Here is a 24,315-nt window from a genome sequence, read left to right as displayed (position 1 = left end):
AAAGTTCTGTTACTCTAGCGCCCCAGCAGTGGCTGAAATTCAGCCACACAGAGGGCCTGCTTCTTTTTTCTGAATCCCAGGTCCACTCCCAGCCTGTAATGACAAGGATCCTTGACCTCTGTTGTTGTATGAAGTGCCGTTCCTCTAACGAGCTGACAGATCTCTGCCCCATGTCAGTCTTCCCTTCAGAGTTCTGGTCTCTTCTGAGGCATCAGAGTCATTGTTTTCTTCTCTAAAGAATTTGGAAAAATCGAACAACTGAAAAAAAGAGGAACCTTAATCAGATAGAAAGGTGATGGCTAAGCTGGTTCTTAGTTGGAAGGGGTAATGTTGCCTAAGGCCTTTGCACGTGGTGTTTCCACTCTCTAGACCACTCTTCCTGTGGATCTCCCATCCCTTGACCCCTGTTAATCCACTGGGTCTCAGCCTAAACGCCACTTCCCTGGGAGAGCGGCCTTTCACTTCCCCTGCTCGACGCTGGGCTGGGTGTTCTTCCTGTGTGTTCTCCGAGCTCTTTGTGCTTCTGCTCGAGCCCTGGGCTCATTGCATCCAAGCAGCTTGTTTACAGGTCTGCCTCCCTCCTAAGCTGTGAGGTCAGCGAGGGCAGGGAGGGCCTGTATCCACAGCACAGTGCCTGCCACTCAGTAGGGCTTAAGCAATATGTGCGGAAAGAAGAGAGGAGAAATGGAGAGAAGGACAGACGGCAGGGAGAGGGGAGGAAGGAAGGAAGGATCGTTGAAGTACAAACAATGGAATGATAATAATAAAGACCTACAATAAATACTATAGTGCTATTAAGACAAAATGCCCACTTGGCATTTTCCTACTAGCCCAAATGGGGCTATTTAAGAAGGATTTTTTCCAAGATGGGCTCAAATTTGGTCCAGGTAATGGACTATGTTCCAGCAGGGTGCAAATGCAAGAATCTAACATTTATTGAGCACTTAATTCTATCAGCGTCTCAGTCTGCTCAGGCTGCTATAACAAAATACCATAGATTGGGTGGTCTGAACAAGAGACATTATTTCCTGCCATTCTAGAGGCTGGAGAGTCTCAGGTCAAGGTGCCAGCAGATTCAGTGTCTGGTGAAGACACCTTCCTGGCTCTTAGCAGCTTTCTCAATGCATGCTCACATGGCCTTTTCTTAGCGTGTGCTCACAGAGGGAAGGAAGGGAAGAGCGGGGAGAGAGAGAGAAAGAGAGAGCGTGGCTTCCTGTCTCTTCCTCTTCCTATAAAAGCAAAGACTCTTGAGAGTGTCTTGTACCACATGGAGATCAAACCAGTCCATCCTAAAGGAAATCAACTCTGAATATCCATTGCAAGGTCTGATGCTGAAGCCAAAGCTCCAATACTTTGGCCACCTGGTGTGAAGAGCTGATTCAGCAGAAAAGACCCTGATGCTGGGAAAGATTGAGGGCGGGAGGAGAAGTGGGCAACGGAGGATGAGATGGTTGGATGGCGTCACCGACTCCATGGACATGAGTTTGACCAAGCTCGGGGAGATAGTGAAGATCAGGGTAGCCTGGCTTCCTGCAGCCCATGGGGTCTCGAAGAGTAGGACATGACTTAGCGACTGAATTACAACAGGAACAACCAACCCCATCATGGAAGCCCCACCTTGCTGACCTTGTCTAAACCTAACCTCGGGTGTTAGGGTTTCAACATATAAAATTAGGGGTCAGAGGACATACTCAGTCCATAACAGTCAGATGTTTGCTGAAGTGCGGTTTATGCCTTGTTTCCCCTCATTTACTCTTCACAACAGCCCTGGAAGGTGTTTATTGGGATTTTAACTTCACAGGCAAGAAAACTGAGTTTCATGCGGGCTAAGACATTCCCAGAGACTCCTCGGTGCCTGAGGCACCCCAGGGACCCCAAGGCAGGCATTCATCTCAGTTTGCATCCCTTCCCATTGGAGTCACAGAAGGACCCGCTAGAATTTCAGAATTCAGTCAGAATTCCCAGTGTCGAGTCCTGAGTCTTTGACTATGGTTGTGGAGCTCTGGACATGTCCTGAACTCTAACAGCCTCCGAGTTCTCAGGGACAACTCCCTTTCCAATTGGAATGAGAAAGAGGATAGCCCTTCAACAAATGAACATCTGAAACCTCCCCGGGGCTTGGCCTTAACTTAAGCTCAGACAGACTGTCATGGGCAGACAGGCCTCTGTCCCCCTGAAGCCCCCTGTCTAATGGGGGAGAAAATAAAGAAAATGAAGACAAAAGAATAAAATGATTTCATTCAGAAGCTAGTTCTGTGAAGAAAATAGAAGAGGCATCTTAACGTGGGTGGCCTGGGCGCATCCGGATGGCAGGACACGGGAGCCAGGCAGAGATCTGGGAGAGGAATATTCTAGGCACAGAGAAAGACAAGTGCAGAGACGTAGAAGGAACAAGCTTGGCACACAGGAGGGACTGCAAAAGGGCAGGGTGCCTGGTGCGTCCTGGAAAACAGCGGAGAGGGGAAAGGAGGGGGCCGAGGGATCAGAGACATCTTCTCGTGTGACGAAGGGAAGACAGGGTACCTCAGCTCACAGAGACTGCACGTGCAAGACAGAGATACCGTGAGGCGCAAGTGTTGAAGGCGAGCCGGGAGGGGGCTGAGGACGGCGGGGCGGAAATCAAGAAAAGGGCAGGCGGGTGCCGTGAGGGTTCCCACGTCGGCCTTGCCCGCTCCCTGCGACAGCCGGATGTTCCATTTTAAAGTATAACAAGATTGGGTTTTTTTTTGGTAAGTATGAGGTGGGGGGATGCAGATTCCATATGTTTAGTGTGGGTGAGTTGGTGTGCAAATGGAACTTTCAACTCTTGCCTTCCTGGGTTTTGTGAGGCCAGATTTATATGCTTGGCATTAAGGGTGGCCTTTTTTTCTCTCTCATTTTCTCAGTTTTCTTCTTCGTGTGTGTGTGTGTGTGTGTGTGTGTGTCTTTGGGAACTGAGGGGACAGGAGATGCCACCCCAGCCGGCAGCTGTATATCTTTCACACGGCGGATCCCCAGGCCAAATCCCCCTCCACATTATTTACAGCTCCCATTGAAGCGGGCAGGGCTCCGGCGCCCATGCAGGAGGCGCCCAGCAATGGGCCTCTTTGTTGGACGCAGGTCACAGGGAGACGACTCCGGTGGTGACTGCTATGTGAACCTCCGCTGCCGGAGAAATGGTTATGTAACTTTAAATAGTAATGACATTTCGCAGAAAAGTGCTTTTTAATTGCTATGTCTTCATTATTCTCTTTTCAAATTTGCCCAGGAGATTCCGCCTCGGAGTCAGCTTGGCAGGTTCTGGGTTTCCATTTTTAAAGAGCAGCCAGTTTTGCGTTTCAGCTGCTCCAAGAAACCCCCCCAGCTCCAAACTTCATCTGTTTTCAGTTGCATTAAATGGGGTAGGTAAGACCGCGTTTTGTATCCTTGCCAGACAGAAAAATGATTTGACGCAATTTTCGAAAAACGCTCTCCCCCAATTCCTTTTGGGCCGGCACCAAGAATAGAATATTTTATCCCCTGCAAAAGAGAGAAAGAAAATGATGAGCAAGCTAGAAAAATAAGACTGAGAGTGTAGTCTATAGAGTTTCTTTAAGCAACAGAAACTTAACCCCAGTCCATAGACTCACATGCCTATAGGGGATTGGGATCAGCTAAAAATAAACTTTGCTTTGGAAGCAAAAAATGGTGATACAGATAAAATGACTCAATAGTGCCTACTCTGAAAGAACTGCAGACTTGGTCTAGGATGTTGCTGCTGGATTTGATTTGCTCTGCCTTTCCGTATTTGCGTCTTAGCCTCCATACAGGAGCCCTTGTGAGTAGTGACTCAAACTCGTTTGGACCCTTTGCTCGTGGGGTGGAGCACCCCTAGCCTTGTGGTGGACCGTCACCCCGGCTGCCCAGCCCTGCCTGTTAGAACACCTTCTGTGCCTATTGACAAAGGATCTACCTTTCTATCTTCCCTCCCATAAATGCTGGTTCAACAGCACAGAATTCTAAACCCCACTTCTTGTGGAAGCTCTCCAAGTATCTCCACCCTGCATTCTGGGTATCTTTCCTTCTGATTAAATAGTCACAGCTATAATTGTTCTTTCATCTGTCCTTAGGTTTCTGTTGTAACTTTACAAAACTTTAATCAGAGGAATGACATCATAATCATCATCAAGAATAAGAATAAAGCACATTTATCATTTGCTATGTATCAGAGACTATTCTAGACAATTCTTGAGAATTATGTCACTGAGCTCTCTCAGTCACCCTCTGATGGAGGTACTGAGAGTATCTCCACTTTAGAGAAGAGAAAGTGGAGCCTTTGACAGGTTGGCCAGCTAACTTGAGAGGACTTAGGCGGTCAGTAGGGAAGCCTGACTCTAGCAATGCCCAGCTCTTTACTGTGCTACGGTTTCCTACCAGAAGGCATGCTGGAGACACCATCTTCTTTTTCACAAGGCCCCTCTGAAAATAGTCCTTTTTTAGCTGCCATATGATGATAGGTTGAAATGACGGGTTTCAGGGTTTTTTTTAATAATTTATAAGCAAGAGAAAGATAGAAATCTAGCGATGCCACTGTGAAGTTGCGAGTGAGAGAAATGCCGTTTATTCAGCAGATCCCTGATGAGTAGGATTCGGGGTGTCTCTGAAGCATGAATGAGGAGAGCGTTTCAATCCAAAGAGCATGGTCCTCTTCTGCACAGTGGGCGGTAACACCACTACCCCAATACGCATCAGCGGCAAAAACTGTCAGCAGCTCCAAGTGAGGGGGAGAGAAATGTCCCAGGTGAAAGTGCCGGAATGATTTAGTTTAGCCCAGAGTTGTCCTTTTTGGGGGGCACCATCGGTGATGGCCTGCAGTGCTGACATTTCACGGGTATGAGAGAAGCGCTCGTGCCAAGGTAAATCCTTCTCCTTCATTGGTCCTCAGGATCAGGACTCTGATTAGTCGGGTACTTCATGGAGAAGAGACCATGCCGTGTGGTCAGGAGTACTCCTCTTAGACCCATGAACGGCCCATTTCCCCTCAGTGAGCTTTGCCTTCTTCGTATTTAAGCAAAGGAGAGAAAATGAATCGGTCGCCAGTCTTCCCCGATCCCATTGCGTGTACGGGTGAATGATACGGTGGTCCTGTTAAGTTATGTAATTCTGTTTATGTCATTCTTACCTGGGGAAACTACCCAAGTATCCCATTATTCACAGGATAAAGTCCGAATTCCTCTGCACATAATAAAGACCTTTGACCTCTGGCATCTGCCCTCCTCCAGCACTGCCCGCCCACCCATCCGAGTTCACGTCCCTCCCAGCAGCTCCCAGACAGGTGAAATGTTAGTTCTTGCTCCACCTCTCTTTCAAATATGCTTCGTAGTTGTTTTTTACGTAATGATTCACTTTTCAACCGGCCCACCTAGCATTTCCTCTCCAGAGGTTTCCCTGCTATTCCAGCAGTGCTAACACTGCCTCAGCTGTCCAGTTGCCGCGAATGGCCTGCTCTACCCTGGGTCCTTAAAGCTGTGTTGTGATGAGGTGTGTTGTCTGTGCCTGCTGATTGCATTGTAAACTCCCCCAGGGCAAAGATCGTGTCTTTTTTTTTTCCCCCCTCTTATAGACCTAGCGCCTAGCTCAGGACTTGTGCTTCATAAATAAGGTTCATAAATATTAGAAGAAAGGAACAGGAAAGAAATGAAGGGAATAAGGAAAAATAAACAGTGAGCTTGTGCTTTCAATAAGGGCTTTCTCCCACAATGGAAAAGGTATATTAAGGGATCTGGCTCTGGCTTCAGTGCTAATATCACGGAATTGCGTATGGAGAGAGCGAAGGTGGCCAGGATCGCACTCTGAGAGCTTTAAGGAGAAGCGAGGGAGCTGGAGGCCTCGCCGGCGATGCCCTGCGTGGATCTGGGCGGGCCCAGAGCTCGTCTGGTCACGGCGCACAGAGGGCAAGCTAGCAGCTTCAGAGTCCTGCGTGTCACCTCTTGACACTCTTAATGGAACGCCTCCTCTGTAACCTTCCATTTCCTCCTTCTCGCCGTTCTCCTCCAGGTCTCCAGATCATCTTCCCTCAGTATCTGCAGGAGAAGTTCGTCCAGTCGGCCTTGAGCTACATCATGTGCAACGGCGAGGGGGAGTACGTCTGTCAGAATAGCCAGTGTCGATGCCAGTGTGCCGAGGAGTTCCCGCAGTGCAACTGCCCCATCACGGACATCCAGATCATGGAGTACGCGCTGGCCGGCATGGCCAAGTCGTGGGCCGAAGCCTACAAGGACCTGGAGGACTCAGGTAGGGAGCCTCGCGGGGCCGCTGCACGGACGGCCACGTGCCCGGGGTCTGGCGGGCATCAGGATGGCCAAGGGGGGAATCCGCTCAGCGACCATCCTCCCCGCCCGCCTTTCACTCAGGAGGGTCCAGAGCCGTTCCAGTAGCTGTCAAAGAGGAGGCACTCAATAAATCTCCACCGAGTGGAATAATGAATAACATAATCCAGTTTGTGGTCCTGTGATATATGGCTTCTGTGGTACCCAGACGACAGACAGAATAATGCCTCGGAGCACAGAGGAAGCCTCTGGAGAGAGGAGTCAGAGCTGGTTGTATTGATTCCTGAGTCTGTGTGTGTGAATGTGTGTGTGAGTGTGTATGTGTTTGTGTGTGTACATGTCTCTCCAAATAAATGAACACACACACATGTGCAAATATGGGGATGTATATATGTACATATATGTGTAGATATTGATGTAGATAGCCAAAGAATTCAGCCTGTCATAGCTGGAAGTCACTTTTCAGGTAACTTGGCCATTTCCTGCTTTTTGTGGTGGAGAGAAATGCGTTTCGGGGGAGGACAGTCACCAAGGCTATAAAGTAGGTGAGGCGCAAAGTTGGATCTCTGCCTCATGGAGCTTATAGTTAATGGGCCACCCTGGCATTGATCATCTAACTGTGCAGGTCGTGGTGACATGTTAATCACTTGTGTGTGTGGACTGAGGAGCGCCTGTGAGCAGGTCACGTGCTGTTGGGGGGTGGTGTGGCCGGGGAGTCAGGAGAGGCCCCCTCCAGGGAGAGTGTCAGCATCTGCGTGTGTGCCGAGCTCAGACGGCGGGTGCAGATCGGCCAGCGGGAGGCACCCAGGAGCGACACGGCTGCGATGTGGGCTAGGAGGATGGGATAGACAGTAAAAGTGAAACGTGCAGAGACGCCGATGCCAAGAGGTTTGGGAGGAAAACTTGGCAGGACCTGATGGTAGACTGGCTCTGAGAGTTGGAGGAAGGGTCTTCAGGTGGGCTCCAAGGGCTTTTAGGTTTTTCATTAAGCAGTCTGATGGATGTGGGTACCATTCACAGAGCTAGACCACCCCGGAAGGTTTAGAAAGAAGACTGTGTACTGAGTTTTGGACGTGAAAAACTTGGGAACCCTTGAGACTTCCAGTAGAGATGCCAAGTGGATATCTGGCATTTAATATGTTCTCAGAGATGTGTTAAATAAATGGACATATGTATAGAGCATTTCTATTTTTAGCACAACTTTATATTCCTTAAATCTGTCATACACTGCACTGAAGCATGTAGTGATATCACTGTGTTCTAGAGGAGGGAGGACGCCAAGCACCCGTGTCTCCCCAGGGCCACAGAGTCCGTAAGTGACAGCATTGGTAATGGAAGCCCTGATTCCACATCCAGCGCTCACAGCAGCTTTTGTAACTCATTAATTCTACTTTACCCACCCAACCCCCACACCCGGCCTCAGCTCACTCATCTGATAAATGAGAGGACATGTTTTTGTTTTAAATATTTGAATTTATTTAAATCTTTCTCCAAGGAACCCTTTGATCAAACAAAATCATACCTTGGAGCCACAGTGTACCACAGATAGAAGCTGAGCCATAGAGCGCTGTGTTTGAAAACTGTTGGTTTCCTTGAACTCCGAGCCCCCCGCTCCAGCTCTGGGAGCACAGAAAGAATCCACGATTCTGTTCTTACCTGGTCACCCAGTGGAACTGCGATGCCTTAGGAACCTGCACCCATTAGTCCATTTAAAATCCTGGGAATCTATGAAAGAGGAGAGCTTCATGATGGAAATGTGTTATGACGAGTATTTGGTCTCAAAAAAAAAAAGAAAAAAGAAGCATTTGATAAAATGCTTTTGCAAAGAGATTCTACTGATTGCTAAAAAGCAGAGGTGGGTGTCGGCTGTGTGCACATGTAGTAGGGATGCCTAGCATAGAATCCTTTTCCCCAAGGAAGAGAAACCGCTTAGGGTGGGAGGGTGGGTAGGCGGGGGGAGGAAATGCAGAAAGCAGAGATGCTGCAGAGTAAGCTGAAAAGGCCGCGGAAATGATTGCTGTGTCACAGTTTGTCTCCACAAAAGCACATTTCCCCCAGATATCCTGCACTTATCCATTTTGAAATGTTTGTGCCTAGGAAGACAAACCCATCCATCTGCACGAAATGTGGCTTGTATATGTGTATTTTCCTCCTTTCCTTTGCAACCCATAACCTTAATGACTCAGGACCAGGTCATTTGGAGGGATTAATGCCTGGTCAAAGGTCAAAGCCATTGATTCCTTCATGGCTGGAGTGTTAGTGGTCAAATAGGAGCTAGTTTATACACGTAAATAGGGGTCTGTGCCTCCTCTGGGCTTCTCTGGTGGCTCAGTAGTAAAGAATCCTCCTGCCAATGCAGAAGACTCGGGTTCGATCCCTGGGTCAGGAAAATTGCCTGGAAGAGGAAATGGCTACCATTCCAGCATACATACTTGCCTGGAAAATCGCACTGACAAGGAAGCCTAGAGGAATCTACTCCATGGGGTCGCAAAAAGGTCAGATATGACCTAACAACTAAACAACAACGCCTCTTCTATTAGGAGTTTTAGTCAAGAAATTAAATCATTTTCACTTAAAAAATTGTTGAGGACTTTTGAAGACTAGTTGTTTACAATGTTGCATTAATTTCAGGTATACAAAGTGCATCAGTCATACATGTACGTATATCCACTCTCCTTTAGATTCTTTCCCCACATAGGCCATTACAGAGCATTGAGTAGGGTTCCCTGTGCTGTTTCCATTTAGCAGGCTCTCACTAGCTCTCTGATAAACGGTTGTGTGGATATGTCAGCCCCTGGCTCCCAGTTCATTGCCACCCCTCTTCTCCCCTGGTAAGCATAAGCTTGTTCAGATCTTCCTATCAGACCCAAATTCTGGTTCGTTGAAAGGACTGTTATCTCCGAGGTCAACAAAGCCCTTTACAAGATGAGCTGCACTGAGGGGAGAGCCGGACTGGTCAAAGCGTCAGAGTCATCAGGGCCAGTCCCCTGCCTCCAGCCGGCTCGCTGCAGTCATCCTTCCCATCTTACACAACCATCCGCTCAGCACTTTCTGGATTTTGAAAACTAGGCAGATGCCATCCTATGTCACTCTCTGTAGATTTGGATTAGATGCTGTTATTGACAGATGGGAAAACTGAGGCGTTGAATAACAACTGTATAACAATCATGGTTATACAGCCGTCCACAGTTTAAGAATCAGCTTGAACTCCTGCGTGTCTGACTGTCTGTAACGAGGTGCTGAGGTCTTCTAGGAGTCAGAGGCTCCTGTTTTTAGCATCTTAATATAAAATATATTAAAAATGCATAGTTTTTGCTCCCAATTCGCTGGCCCTGTTTATGTGTTGAGAGTAAGTAAATATGCTAAGTAAGAGTACATGTTTGGAGCCACCCAGAGTTCTGATTCTACCACTTACTGGCTGTGTGACCTTGGCAAGTTCGTTAACTCCTCTGTGTCCTAGTTTCTGTAGAAGGAGCTCCCGTCTCAGGCGTTTGCTGTAAAGATCAGTGATGTGTGTTGAGTGTTGAAGACTGAGCTTGGTGCTTATTGAAAGCTTTGAAGGCATTTTTTAAAATGAATGCCTAATATACCTGAGATTTCCTCGTAGGTTGGGTTTTTTGTTTGTTTGTTTTTGACTGTGCAGCAGGTGGGATCTTAGTTCCCCTGCTGGGGAGCGAACTCATGTCCCCTGTGTGGAAGCATGGAGTCCTAACCCCTAGACCGCCAGGGAAGTTCTTTGTGTAGGGTTTTTATAACATAAAGTGAAACTGTTAAGGTTCTGATATAGAGACATAGGATTGATGGATAGATATTCTGACTAGTTAGGCTTTTTTTTTTCCTGCAAAACAGTTAACTCCTTAACGCATTAATATTCCCAATACTGGGGAGTGGGTGAGGGTAAGTATTAGATCAGAAAACAACAGCTCATGTTTTAATCCTTCCTCTTGTTACCCCTGGACTGCTCTACCTTCGGAAAATCATTTTCCCACTTGAGGCTTCAGTTTTTCCAAATGTAGAACAAGAAATCTGGCCCAGGTAATTCCTGAGGCTGTGTCACCTTGTGGCGCCTGCTGACACGCTGAAACTGAGTATCCCAACCTGAGGCAGGAGCCCTGGAGGCCCAGGAGTGTGTCCCCATCTCGTAAGCTGGAGTTTCCCAAACTGTGACTTGAGGAAAGGCGGCCTACGCATACAGCTTCCAGTGAGAGCGGGACTCACAGGGGGGAGGGGGTCCGTGTCCGTTCCCTGTCCGTCTGCAGATCACATCAGAGAACATTTCAGTTGCTGCTAATATCCCTTCACACGGTCGCTTGCTACTTCCCTACATTTCAGATTGAGACCAGGCATGGGTTTCAGTCACCCAGCAGGCCACAGTATTTGGCTGGAATTTGTTAATATCGTTTTCATCATATTTATTTTTACAGCCTTATTTCTACAGTTCCCATCCTACCAAATGCATGTTATAGTGATTTTCTGTGTTGATCGGGTAAAAATGTGGTTTAATTACTTCAAAGAAAATATTAAGTAAGATATAAGTACAAGTGATATGTGAATACCATTGTAAAGCTGCCATTCAAATGATGGAAGTTTGGGCAACCCTGTCTGAAGTAAGGATGTGGGATGCAGCAAAGTATTGATAAAGACCCATCGTTGACAGCGCAGTGGCCTCTTCACTACTGCCAGGAGCAGAGCAGACTGGTGCCGTGTTTATAGGCCGCCAAGGAGTTGGCTTTAGCGTGGGCCTGTTTACTGATGGGTAAATAGGCCTTAGTGCGGGCCTGTTTACTGATGGGTAGGGCCGAGCATTTGAGGCAGCTGCCGATGGGGAATGTCATGCTCAGCCCGTCTCCTTGGCCTTTGTCTCTTGCTAGATGAGTTTAAATCGTTCATGAAGCGTCTCCCTAGCAACCACTTCCTGACCATCGGGAGCATCCACCAGCACTGGGGCAACGACTGGGACCTGCAGAACCGCTACAAGCTTCTGCAGAGCTCCACGGAGGCCCAGAGGCAGAAGATCCAGCGCACCGCCCGCAAGCTCTTCGGCCTCAGCGTCCGCTGCCGCCACAACCCCAACCACCAGCTGCCCAGAGAGAGGTGAGTGCTGGCCCACCCTCCGCCCCCGCAGGCTCAGACCTGGGAAGGAGCCGGGCGCCGGGTAGAGGATGCACTTGGAACACCCGGCCTCGCGTGGTCCAGAACCGCGGTCTCTCGGGCTTCTCCCCTACTGACCCTGGGGGACTGGGTTTCTTACCTTTTCCGGAAAATACCCTGAACTTTCAGCATATGTGTTGTCTGATCCAGCTCACTGAGGAAGGAAATTAACAATAGACCCGACCGCTATGTGACATTATTCTGGTTGCTTAAATGTATTATCTCACTTTAAAATTACTTGGCAAAGCCGTTTTTAGCATCCTCATCTTAGTAGCGAAGAAACTAGGTTAGTGAATGAATTGAACAACTTACTGATTCAGGGCCTCTGATCAGGGCCTGGGGTAGAGTGAAGCAAAGGAGGCGCCTACCGTGAGAACTTTAAGGGAGCACTGCTCCCCAGTCATGCAGGGGCGGGGTCCTCCCTGAGAGGGAGCGTCTCCTCAAATGCCCACTTGCCTTGCGAGCCTCAGCCCCGCACCATCCCTGCTCGCCATGTTCCAGGTGTTCTGGCGAATGATGGAGAAGATGGGGGTGAGCAAGACTCACAGGGTCGTGCCCTCCTAGCACCTAGGGTCTGTCTACTCTCTCAGGAGGATTCAAATTCAGAATTCAAACCCAAGTCTCTTAGACTCCGCTCTCCCAGGGCATTTATGAGCTACATCAGGGGGTTTTCTGTATTGGTGTCTCCAGGGTTTTCATGCAGGCATCATGGGAGAGCAGGAAGGCAGGCTTGGGGGTCTGTCCACCTTGCTCCTGCCAGAGCAACAGTGCTTGCATCTGTTTCATATTTGGGGGCTCCACGTTCAGTTTTGGTCAGTGAAAGTGGATCCACTCTTTAAAAGACTGAGGCTCAGTCACCTTCACTTAGCAGATTCTATGCCAGTGTGCGTGCATGCTCAGTCGTGTCCGACTCTTTGGATCCCAGTTTCTTTGTATACCTATCCGGGCTCATCTCTATTCTCCCCATTCCCCCAACTTAGGTCCCTTTGCTTGCATCTCGCTTGTGATCCTTATTTTGTGAAACAAATGGAATTTCAGCCAGCAGCGGCTTACTTGTTGAAATGCTGCAGGAGGAGGGACTAGGAAAGGGGTCCCTGGTCATCTGCGCCAGATCCCAGACTGCCGCCGTGAGTGAGGGGCTGGAGTGGATTCTTTTAGACCCACCGGGCGTCTGTGACCTGCCTCAGGCACTGGGGGAGACTCAGAAATGAACACAGTAACAGTGTCATGAAAGAGATCTCTTAGTGGAGGAGTGAGGAGGGGGCTCTGTTGGCAGTCAGGAAGTGCTCCCCACATGTATCAACTTCCTAGGGACACCATAGCAAAGTACCACAGATGGAGTGGTTTAAACAACAGAAATGCATTTTCTCCCAGTTCTGGTGGCTAGAAGAAATTGGAGTGGGTGGTTTCTCCTGAGGCTTCTCTCCTTGGCTTGTAGCTGGATATCTCCTCCGGTGTCTTCACGGGGTTTTCTCTATCTGGGTGTCTGTATCCTAACCCTCCTTTCTTATAAGGATACCAGACCTGTTGACTTAGGGCTCATCTCAGTGACTTCATTTTAATTTAATTACCTCTTTAATGTTCTTATCTCCAGAATCACATATAGAGATACTGGGGTAAGGACTTGAACATATGGATTTCAGTTCAGTTCAGTCTCTCAGTTGTGTCCAACTCTTTGCGACCCCATGAACGGCAGCACACCAGGCCTCCCTGTCCATCACCAACTCCTGGAGTTTACTCAAACTCATGTCCATCACGTCGGTGATGCCATCCAACCATCACATCCTCTGTCATCCCCTTCTCCTCCTGCCCTCAATCTTTCCCAGCATCAGGGCCTTTTCAAATGAGTCAGTTCTTCGCATCAGGTGGCCAAAGTATTGGAGCTTCAGCTTCAGCATCAGTCCTTCCAATGAACACCCAGGACTGATCTCCTTTAGGACGGACTGGTTGGATCTCCTTGCAGTCCAAGAGACTCTCAAGAGTCTTCTTCAACACCACACTTCAAAAGCATCAATTCTTCGGTGCTCAGCTTTCTTTATAGTCCAACTCTCTCATCCATACATGACCACTGGAAAAACCATAGCCTTGACTAGACGGACCTTTGTTGGCAAAGTAATGTCTCTGCTTTTTAATATGCTGTCTAGGTTGGTCATAACTTTCCTTCCAAGGAGTATGCGTCTTTTCATTTCATGGCTGCAATCACAATCTGCAGTGATTTTGGAGCCCAGAAAAATAAAGTCAGCCACTGTTTCCACTGTTTCCCCATCTATCTGCCATGAAGTGAACATATGGATTTGGTGTGATATAATTGAGCCTAGACCCCGGACGAGGTGGCTTTTGACCAGATCCCTAAGTGATGGAATGGTGCATCCCCAAGTGGACCACACTGGCTGCACATCTGGGCAAAAGTATAACATTTAACGGTTACAGACTTTAAACAAATGCAGGCGTCAGTTTTGCTGGTTGTCAATCTACAGGATGAAGTGGTAAGTCCAGAAGCCCCAAGATGTGGGGAAGACACACGATTACAGGTGAGCAGCGTGTCCAGGGCACAGAGTGTAGAGCACCGCGGGCACACGGGGTCCAGGGAAGGCTTGGATCGGCGGGGAGCGTCCAGAGGAGAGAGGACTGGCCGGGCCTTGGAGGGGAGGGGCAGAATCGGGGGCCTGGGTGAGATCACACCCTACCCTCGGCAAGCTCTGTGACCTGGAGCAGGTCGCTTCTCTGCTCTGAATGTGGAGGTCCATATGTACAACGTGCTCTTCTCTGCAAGACGACAGGCGTAGACAGCTAGATGTGTCCTCCCACCGGTGGGACCTGCAAAGAAAGAACTCGCAGTGTTGCCGTCTCCCCTCCTGAATCAGAACCTCCCCCCTCCACACATCTGGAGAGGACCTCTGGGTTCCATGTGGGCAAGTCGCTCGGTTCTATTCACATGGCGCGTTTTGGACTCTGGATCCCGGGCGGCGGGTGCTCAGACGTGTGCTCCGTGCTGACTCGTCCAACGCCCTCCCCACAGAGCTGGGCCTCCTTGCTGGCAGCGGGCCGCTTCCTGCCATGAGAACTGGAGGCTTTAATGAGCCTTTCTCACCGCAGCAGGCAGGGCACCTCCCCGCCACGCAGCTGTGTCAGACAGAGGTGCTGACACGGGGGACCCTGGGCCACCAGGGCCGATCAAGCTGGAATTGGCTAATGAGCCACCTGCTCTGCTGTGATCTGTCTGTGTCCTGGGCTCCGTGGGCGCTGAGTCCACAAGCTAATGCTGTCCCTTGTGCCAAGAAGGGTGGGTGGCGGTGTTGAGGCGGGGGTGGAGTGGGGAGAGGGAAAGAGCGCAGACTGCGTCCAAACCCTGACCCCCTTTACTAGCCACGAGGCTTTATGTAACTCCCTGCAGCTCATTTGGAACAAGGGGGAATTCCCCTAGCCTTCAGGTTAAGTATGAGGATTAAGATTTTAAAATTCAAAAAGCCTGTCTCAGTTGATAGAGCGGCGTCACTTAGTACAGGCTCCCCCCGCTATCAGAAAGTAGAGTGTTTCCATGAAACCTTTCATAAGCTCAAATGGTATAAAGCAAAGACGCAGTTACCTTTTTTCAAGAAAGCTAAAATCTTGGGGTTTCTTTTGGTTAGGTCTTTTGTAGGTCTTTATTATTAATAAAAAGTGAAGTGGCATAAAGCAAACTTTCGAAAAGCAGGGGATACCTGTATATGGATTCTAAAGGTCAGGCGCTGCTCTGAGCATCTCCTGGGACTAACTCATGTTCCCCTCGCTACAGTGCTGTGAACAAGGGAATCTTACTGTTTCTACTCTACAGATAAGGGAACTGAGGCACACACAGTTTAATAACATACCCAAGGGCGATAAATGTTATCTTATTGTTACTTCGAAGAGGTGTTTGCCTCGAAAATTTAGTGAGAAGTCAAATCTAGATAACTGCAGCTTGGTTTCAAGGTGTGTGGGAACCTAATACTGGACTGGAAGGATTTTGGTTATCAATTGTTGCCAGGAGTGTTCTGGTTATCAACTGCTGCCAAACGATTCACTCAAGACTTCTTGGCTCAAAGCAACGCTTACTATAAACTCTCAGGATTCTGTAGACTGACTGGGTGCAGCTGGGCTCCCTCAGTTTGGCTGGGGCTGGGATCACCAGTGGGCTTGACTGGACTGGACATCCATGATGGCTCACTCCCAGAGGTGGCCGGTGATATTGGCCCGCCCGTGCCCGTTTCACGCGGCCTGGGCTTCTTGAAACGTGGCAGTCTCCTGAGATGAAGAGGAAATCTTAAGTCTTCTTACAGTTTAGCTTTTGAAGTCAGAGAATATCCCTTCTACCATATTCTCTTGGCCAAAAGCCCAGCGGAGATTCAAGGGTATGGATATTGGGAGGTGTGGGGTGGGGGTGGAGTGCAGAGGGAATCCTTTTTGGAGATTAAGTACCACAGGATAAATGGAGTGCAGTTGGAGCTAGGGGTGACTATTCTGTAAATAGGGCAAATAAGATGAGTGATAATAATAATAAAAATCACAAAACAATAACAGACACCTACTGAACATCTATTATAACAAGCGGTACAGCTCACTAAAGACTCTGGAGTCAGATTGCCTGGGTTCGAATCCCAGCTTTAGCACATCCTCAGTTTATAACCCTGGGGAAGTTATACCACCAGCTTTAAGCCTCAGTTTTCTCATCTCTAAAATGAAGCAAACAACAGTGCCAATGTGTAGGGCTGTCTTGAGGATTAAATGCTTGAATCCACATTAAACCTTTAGGACAGGGCCTCACCCGTGGAAAAAACTTAATACATGTTGTTGTTCAGGCACTAGGTTGTGTCTGACTCTGCAGCCCCACGGACTGCAGCACGCCAGGCTTCCTTGTTCTCCCATCTCCCGGAGCTTGCTCAAATTCATGTCCTTTGAGTCAGTGATGTCATCCAACCATCTCGTCCTCTGTCACCCCCTTTTCCTGCTGCCCTGAATCTTTCCCAGCATCAGGGTCTTTTCCAATGAGCTGGCTGTTCGCATCAGGTGGCCTCCTTTAACCAGGCACTGATTTTTGCAGATAAATTGCTTAGCCCACAGTAGCAGTCAGTGAGTCTGAGTGTTGATGATAATGATGACATATATATATATTTTTTTCATCTAATCCTCACACAATCTCTATGAAGCTGATGCAGTTGGGTTTGTTTTATAGATGAGGAAACTGATGAGGCAGAGATGGGATTGACTCGTCTGAGGTCACAGGGCAGATAAGTGGCAGGATTGGAATGGCCTTGCTGACCCCATGGGTGGGGCTGGTGGTCAAGAGGCTGGTGCTGGCTCCAGGCAGTGAGCAGAAGCAGGCTCTGCCTGCTTGGGGCACCTTGGCGTGAGTGTCTGATGATGTTACAGGCAGGGTTGGCTCATCAAGGTCTTGGGGGTGGTAGTAGACCAGGAACAAAGTTCCACAGGCCCTAATGTAGAGCACTGAGATTCAGGAAACGGTCCCAGTCCTAGAACCCTGAACCAGCTCTGGAGCCCAGGCAGACAAGGCAGACACATCCCCTCTAAGTAGAGAGAGGAGGTCAGGCTCAGGGCAGGCCAGTGCAGCCAGTGTTTCCAGAGAACTCAGCCTGGGTGGGCTCTGGAGGCACAAGATAAACAGGACACACCCCTCCCCCAGGATCAGTGCCAATCCAGGTGAGGGCCACAGGACCAATTCCAGACCACACCTGCCAACAGGGAACTCAGCACCTCCCCAAATGCCTGTAGGGTTCCCAGCGTGTATTAGGCGACGTGGTGGGTCCCAGGGATGGTGTGTGAGTTTCTTTCCCCCCTTAGCAGGACTTCGCCTACAGTCAGACCACAGTACTGTAGCTGGGCGTGTCTGAGAAAGGCAGGACCCACCCGGAGGTCCCTGTGGATTGTCTCACTGCCAGGAGACCCTCATGTTGTGCAGTTAAAAGAGGGGACAGACTGGGAGTGGGCTTGGAGTTTTGTCACTACGGTAGCTAGGCTTTTTGAACCTTGGTTTTCTCCTCTGTGAAACAGACATAATCATTTCCTCCTCCTGCTTCTGAGGGCCTTATCAGGCTCCCCTGAGATGGTGTGTCTAGCAGCATTTTGTAAAATCTGAGTGCTCTATGAGAGGGGGCTCTGCAAGCAGGGTGAACTTGAAATTAAATTCATCAGGAAGAGAATGGGACTGAGTTTAGGCTCAAGGCAACACTTTCAGGGGGCTTCCCTGATAGCTCAGTTGGTAAAGAACCGACCTGCAATGCAGGAGACCCTAGTTCGATTCCTGGGTCGGGAAGATCCACTGGAGAAGGGATAGGCTGCCCACTCCAGTATTCTTGGGCTTCCCTTGTGGCTCAGCTGGTAAAGAATCCACCTGCAATGTGAGAGACCTGGGTTTGATCCCTAGGTTGTGAAGATCCCCTGGAGAAGGGAACGGCTACCCACTTCAGTTTTCTGCCCTGGAGAATTCCAGGGACTGTATAGTCCATGGGGTCACAAAGAGTCAGACCTGACTGAGCGACTTTCACTTTCACCACTTTGAGGCATTTCCACCATCCTGCACACTCCCACCTCATTTAATCATCATGACAACTCAGCTGGCAGTGTCATTCATCCCGTCTTATGAATGGAGAATGTTAAGACATAGAGATGCTAAGTGACTTGCTTCATAATCACTATGAAGTTTACATAACAAGTGAGAGGCAGGATTCAAACCCAGGCAGAGTCCTTTCCTATCACATCTGTGCTTTTCTATCTACTCCTGAGACATGATCCCCTGCCTGCACTGCTAACTGCGGTGTGGTGGGAAACACCTCTCATTCCAGAGGAGGGAAGGAAGGAGAGAGGGAGGGAGAATGGAAAAGAGAGGGAGAGAAAGGGGAAAAAAGAGGAAGGGAGAGAAAAAAGAAAAGCATAAACTCAATTTGAGCAGTGAATTCTGCTGGTTTCAGTGCAATTCCATAAGCATTTACTGACTCCCCGATCTCCCGCCTTAGGCCAGACACTGGGAGGCTCTTAAAGGTCATTGCGAAGGGGTCTTTGTCTTCAGAGCATCATTATCTAGCCTCAGGATGTGCTTTTGAAAAGGACACTTGTTTGAACCAGAAGACCTGAGTTCATATCCTGGCACGGGCCCTGTGTGAGCCTATAAGTCCACCATATATTCTAGACTGAGAACATTGAGTGCAAAAAAAACCAGCCTTGCAGGGATGGGGACAGCCTGAATAAAGAACAGGCTACACCTCACCTTTACCCAGAACAGCTCTTTATCCATTTTCTTTATGGGAATTCTCATTAAAACTCATTTGGGAAAATAAGGCGATTTTTTATTTTTGCTAAAACAATTTGAAAACAGCTGGGGCTCTCTGAGGCCCTTCCCAGCTCCTAGGAGAAATACCACCCCCACGGAATGGCAGAGTAACTGTTCAACTCCAAAATATTGATAGAAGAATGGGAATTAGATCTGTGAGCCGCACTGCTTTCTGATGACGCTAATTGGTCAGGTCTCATGAGATGCCTACAGTTCAAACCAAGATCTTCTTTGGCCTCAAATGGCAATAGCCTTTTAGCGGAGTCTCCCCAGCTCTACTCAGATCACTTTCCAGTCTTTATTCCGGGAGGTAGTCAGAATTGTTACTTAAGAAGCACATTTGATCTTGCCACATCCCTGCTTAGAACCTTTGGTGACCAATCCCTGCTCTTAGGAGCAGACTCTGAAGATGACCTGCAAGTCTGCCGTGGTCTGGCCCTGCTGGCCTCTGGCTCTGTGTTTCACACCCCTTCTTGGCTCACTCAGCTACGGCCCTAGATGTGTACCCTCTCCCACCTCAGAGGCTTCACACAGGCTGTTCCCGCTGCCTGGAAGGTGCCTTCTTTCTTCCTGACCTGCAGTAGTTGCTATGCACCCTGCAGATCTCAGCTCAAAAGCCTATGTTCTTTGCATTGAAAGGCTGTGTTGGGGGCTTACTTTAGATGCTTCCCTAGCAGTCTGATTTCCCAAATGAAGCCCCAAACTCAGTTTACCCCTATACCTTTTTTTATCCATTTATTAACACCCGTCTCTCCTGTAAGGCCGGCAGCTCCACGTATGTATCTGGACCCAGGTTTTTAATCACTTTAGGAGCGTACCTTGGAGAAGGAAATGGCAACCCACTCCAGCATTCTTGCCTGGAGAATCCCAGGGATGGAGGAGCCTGATGGGCTGCCTTCTTTGGGGTTGCACAGAGTCGGACATGACTGAAACAACCCAGCAGCAGCAGCAGCAGCTTACCTTCCTAGCACAGTAATTGACACACAGGAGCTATTCAAAAAGATGTGCTCAATGAACAGACAAATTATTTTTTACTTGGAACAGGGTCCTCAAAACATGTCGACACTGTATTTTGCAGTTGTATCTCACTGCCATATAAATGGACTTCCCAGGTGGCACTAGTGATAAAGAATCCGCCTGTCAATGCAAGAGACACGGGTTCGATCCCTGGGTGGGGAAGATTCCCTGGAGGAGGAAACAGCAACCCACTCCAGTATTCTTGCCTGGAGAATCCCAGGGACAGAGGAGCCTGGCGGGCTGCAGTCCATGGGGTCGCAGAGAGTTGATCATGACTAAAGCAACTTAGCACACAAGCACGCCATATAAATACATCTACAGATTTTTCACACATTGCATTGTATGTGGTTAGATTGCCTTCCTCATTCATAAGAAGAAACTAAGGCCAGAGGGAGTGAAGTGACTTGTCCAAGATCATTCCGGGAATGTGTGAACAGAGCATGATGAAAATTCAGGCCCTCGGACTGTGACAGTCCAGGCAGGAAAATGGAAACTGCAAATGAAGATTGTCTTTAATTGACCTGTATCCAAATTCTGCAAGTCCCTTACTTTGGGAAATGCACCCTAGTGAGAAAAAAAAAAGGGGGGGGAGACAAAAATAAACTCTTCCCAGAGTTTGTTAACTTCAGTCAGATGGAGAGAAATTCCTAGCACTGACTAGGGCAGAGTGATCAGAACAGGGTGTCCTGGTTTTTGTAGAGGTTACGGTACAGTAAGGCAGGGGAGATTCATGGAACTTGAACTTGAGGGCAGGCGGTATAATTATTGGCATTTTACAATGACTCCTGGTCCTTGGTTTATTTTTACTTCTCATATTCATGTGGCCTTGACCCAGCAGTCCAGGCTCTCGCCAAGCACAATGTAATTGCACATTGTTGAGATGAAAATCTCTTGGGGGCATCCACCTCAGGCTTCAGTCCCGGGGCCATAGCTTCTGAGCCCATGTCAGCTTTTAACGAACTTCCTGCTCTACGCAGTGTTTAATTGGTGTCTATGGAAAGATTCCAGCCACTGAGATAATCGTTCTCTCTGTTATAGGACCCTCAGTATCCTCGCTGATTTTGCTTCTTCTCTCTGAACCTATACTTACTTGCCTCTGGATTTAATCTCATAGACTCCTGCCAGGGGGCAGAGGGATGTGACTTCTTGTCTTTTATTGAGCTGAAGTCAGTGGCAGTTTATTAGACTGACAGTCCCTGCTCTCCCCGTTATTAGATTATGTGACTTCAGAAAATCTCTAAACCTACCTGAGCCTTATGTTTCCTCATCTGTATGATCAAGATGATAAGAAAAGCTGCCCTGTGGAGTTGATGTCTCGGTCAATTTATATGATATATGTGAAAACTCTTCATAAAGAAATACACAGATATGATGTTAATATAATCAAGAGCACAGTCATAGTAGATGCTAGATTTTTGATGGTGAAGATACCCCTTCTGCTTCTAAGAAACAGATCTTTCCATTAGAGAAAATAAGCCATGAGCCCAGCAAAATGTAATAATGTAGTAGAGAGGCAGTGGAATTTCAGATACTTAAGACTTAGACGGTGCAGTCTGACAGGCCGTGTGTGGGCCGCCACTTACTGCCAGGGGGACCTTGTAGAGCATTAAGGTGTCCGAGCTTCGTTTTTCCCACTGATACGGTGGAGATAAAAATAATACCTACTGGCAGAAAATCAATAAAAGAACATATATGCCACTTTTAGCACATAGTAAGAAGTCAAGCACAAGCCTCCTTAGCAGACAGATTTAGAAACTAATAATTTCTCAGTTAATAGAAAGTTAGGTTAAAATAAGGACTCCTATAGTGCTGCACATATATAAATACAAATTATTTTAACTTAAGATAGATATATATATATATTTCTTGGCTTGTCCTTTGAGGTAGTGCCAGAATTTTTTCTGAGGGAGTTTGTATACTCCATTTGACGTTTTCCTGGCTTTCTTGCATAAACCACACCAGCGTTTGTATAGTATTTCCAACTTTGGTTTATTCAAAGTGAAGCAGTAGTTTAAAGACTCTTAAGAAGCAATCTAAATGTTTGTAGATTTTTATGAGCCCTCCCAATCTTTTTCAGGTACTTCTCCTTTATTTAAATTGACGGCAGTTCTTTCATCAACTGGTCTTTATAGAATTTTCCCACAGAATCCAAATGCGTTCCCACAGAAAAAGACAGCTCACATTTCATTGATTTATTTGACTCTTAATTCCATGATCTCATAGTAGCAAATACAACTGGCATAAGCAAGCTTGGGAATGAACAAAGCCAGCTCTCAGTGAGAGTGCTTGTTCCCTGGAGGAACCAGAAGCACGTGGGCTTTCTAGGAGCGTGACTGACCTGCCAGGAGTCTAGGTGTGCCCAGAACATCAACCCCACGCTGACCGGATGGAAGAGAGGGTGTCAGTCGTGTGCCAAGTCACTTACAGGCAGGTCAGTCACAGGAGCCTGTCCCGAGAGGGGAGCTCTTATTCCTCCTAACTCGTCCCTGTAACAATAAATAACGATAATAATAGTTCACATGGAATCCCTGTTTATTATGTACCAGGCACAGCTTTAAATGCCTTACATAATTTACTCACGAATCCACACAACAATCCTATAAAATAGATTCTGTTATGCTTCCCCTTGTGTAAACATAGAATTTGAATAGCAATAAAGGAAAGGAGCGGGGAGAGAGGTATCCCTGTGAGGAAGACTCTAAGAATCCCCTTTTGTCTTTGGCCAGATTATTCTGTTCACCCTTTAAACTTCAGATCAGACGGCCACTTCTGAGCGGTGCTTGTCCTGACACCCTGGACCGAGCGGTACCGTCAGCAGCGTGCCTTTACGGCGCGCCGCGTGGGGTGTTTCCCATCGCTTGGCACATTTGCAGGTGTGTGTTTAATCCCAGACTTCACCTACTTGAGCACAACCTCTGCGAGGGCGGGGATTCTTTCTTTTTTTTTTTAATGTATTTATTTATCTCTGGCTGGCCTGGGTCTTCACCGTTGCACGGGTTCTTCTCTAGTTGCGGTAGGCGGGGCTGATTTTCTTTGCAGCGCCCAGGCCGCTCCTGCTGTGGAGCAGAGGCTCGAGGGCTCATGGGCTTCAGCACTTGAAGCTCCTGGGCTCTGGAGCACAGGCTTCGGTTATTGAGGTGCATGGGTCTAGTTGCCCCAGGGCATGTGGGATCTTCCCAGACAAGGGATCGAACCCGTGTCTCCTGCAACGGCAGGTGGATTCTTATCCCCTGCGCCACCAGGGAAGGCAGGCGGGGATTCTACTCTTCTTGTTCACCAGGGTGACCCCCCAGTGACAGGTAACATGGCGTGTAATGACACAGCGTTTGCTGAACTGACGTGAGGGACCCAGGATTTGAGAAGGAAGTTGAAGGATGATGCTGTTTTGAACTTGGAGTGGAAAGAATGGTTGTTTAAGAAAACAGCATATACTTATGAAGAATTGAATGTGACACTGATTTCACCCAGACATGGGAAATAAGAAATCAGAGAAAGCACATAAGTCAAGATTGCGTACACGGGGTCTGGAAGCAGCCAGTCTGGCGTAAAATCACCGTGAGTTGTGAGCTCAGAGCTTCTGGCCCTAAGTGTCCTCATCAGTAAGATGAGGATAATAACAGTACTTTCTCCCCAGAGTTATTGTGAGGATCACCCAAGATAGACATGCAGTGTTCTTCAGTTCAGTTCAGTCACTCAGTCGGATCTGACTGTTTGTGACCCCATGGACTGCAGCATGCCAGGCTTCCCTGTCCATCGCCAACTCCCGGAGTTTACTCAAACTAATGCCCATTGAGTCGGTGATGTCATCCAACCATCTCATCCTCTGTCGTCCCCGTCTCCTCCCACCCTCAATCTTTCCTAGCATCAGGGTCTTTTCAAATGAGTCAACACTTCGCATCAGGTGGCCAGAGTATTGGAGTTTCAGCTTCAGCTTCAGTCCTTCCAATGAATATTCAGGACTGAATGGAGAATGTTAGGATGGACTGGTTGGATCTCCTTACAGTCCAAGGGACTCTCAAGAGTCTTCTCCAACACCACAGTTCAAAAGCATCAATTCTTTGGCACTCAACTTTCTTTATAGTCTAACTCTCACATCCATATGTGACTACTGGAAAAACCATAGCCTTGGCTAGATGGACTTTTGTTGGCAAAGTAATGTCTCTGCTTTTTAATATGCTGTCTAGGTTGGCCATAACTTTTCTGCCAAGGAGCAAGCGTCTTTTAATTTCATGGCTGCAGTCACCGTCTGTGGTGATTTTGGAGGGCCCCCCCAAAATAAAGTCTGTCACTGTTTCCACTGTTTCCCCATCTATTTGCCATGAAGGGATGGGACCAGATGCCATGATCTTAGTTTTCTGAATGTTGAGTTTTAAGCCAACTTCTTCACTTTCCTCTTTCACTTTCATCAACAGGCTCTTTAGTTCTTCGTCACTTTCTGCCATAAGGGTGGTGTCATCTGCATATCTGAGGTTATTGATATTTCTCCAGGCAGTCTTGATTCCAGCTTGTGCTTTATCCAGCCCAGCATTTCTTATGATGTACTCTGCATATAAGTTA

General features: G+C 48.1%; 1 protein-coding gene across 1 annotated transcript in view; it reads left to right on the top strand.

The window, feature by feature from the left end:
• The window catches only part of BRINP1 (BMP/retinoic acid inducible neural specific 1), a 187,551-nt gene that overhangs the window by 146,803 nt on the left and 16,433 nt on the right, over nt 1-24,315 (top strand). The window contains exons 6-7 of the mRNA XM_043453745.1: nt 6,016-6,252; nt 11,159-11,381. Coding sequence (XP_043309680.1) covers nt 6,016-6,252; nt 11,159-11,381 — 460 coding nt within the window. The remainder of the gene's footprint in view (nt 1-6,015; nt 6,253-11,158; nt 11,382-24,315) is intronic.

The sequence above is a fragment of the Cervus canadensis genome, chromosome 30 (genome assembly GCF_019320065.1).
Source record: "Cervus canadensis isolate Bull #8, Minnesota chromosome 30, ASM1932006v1, whole genome shotgun sequence".
NCBI classification, from domain to species: domain Eukaryota; kingdom Metazoa; phylum Chordata; class Mammalia; order Artiodactyla; family Cervidae; genus Cervus; species Cervus canadensis.
The sequence above is the reverse complement of the archived record's forward strand: the minus strand, read 5'-3'. Positions and strand labels throughout refer to the sequence as shown.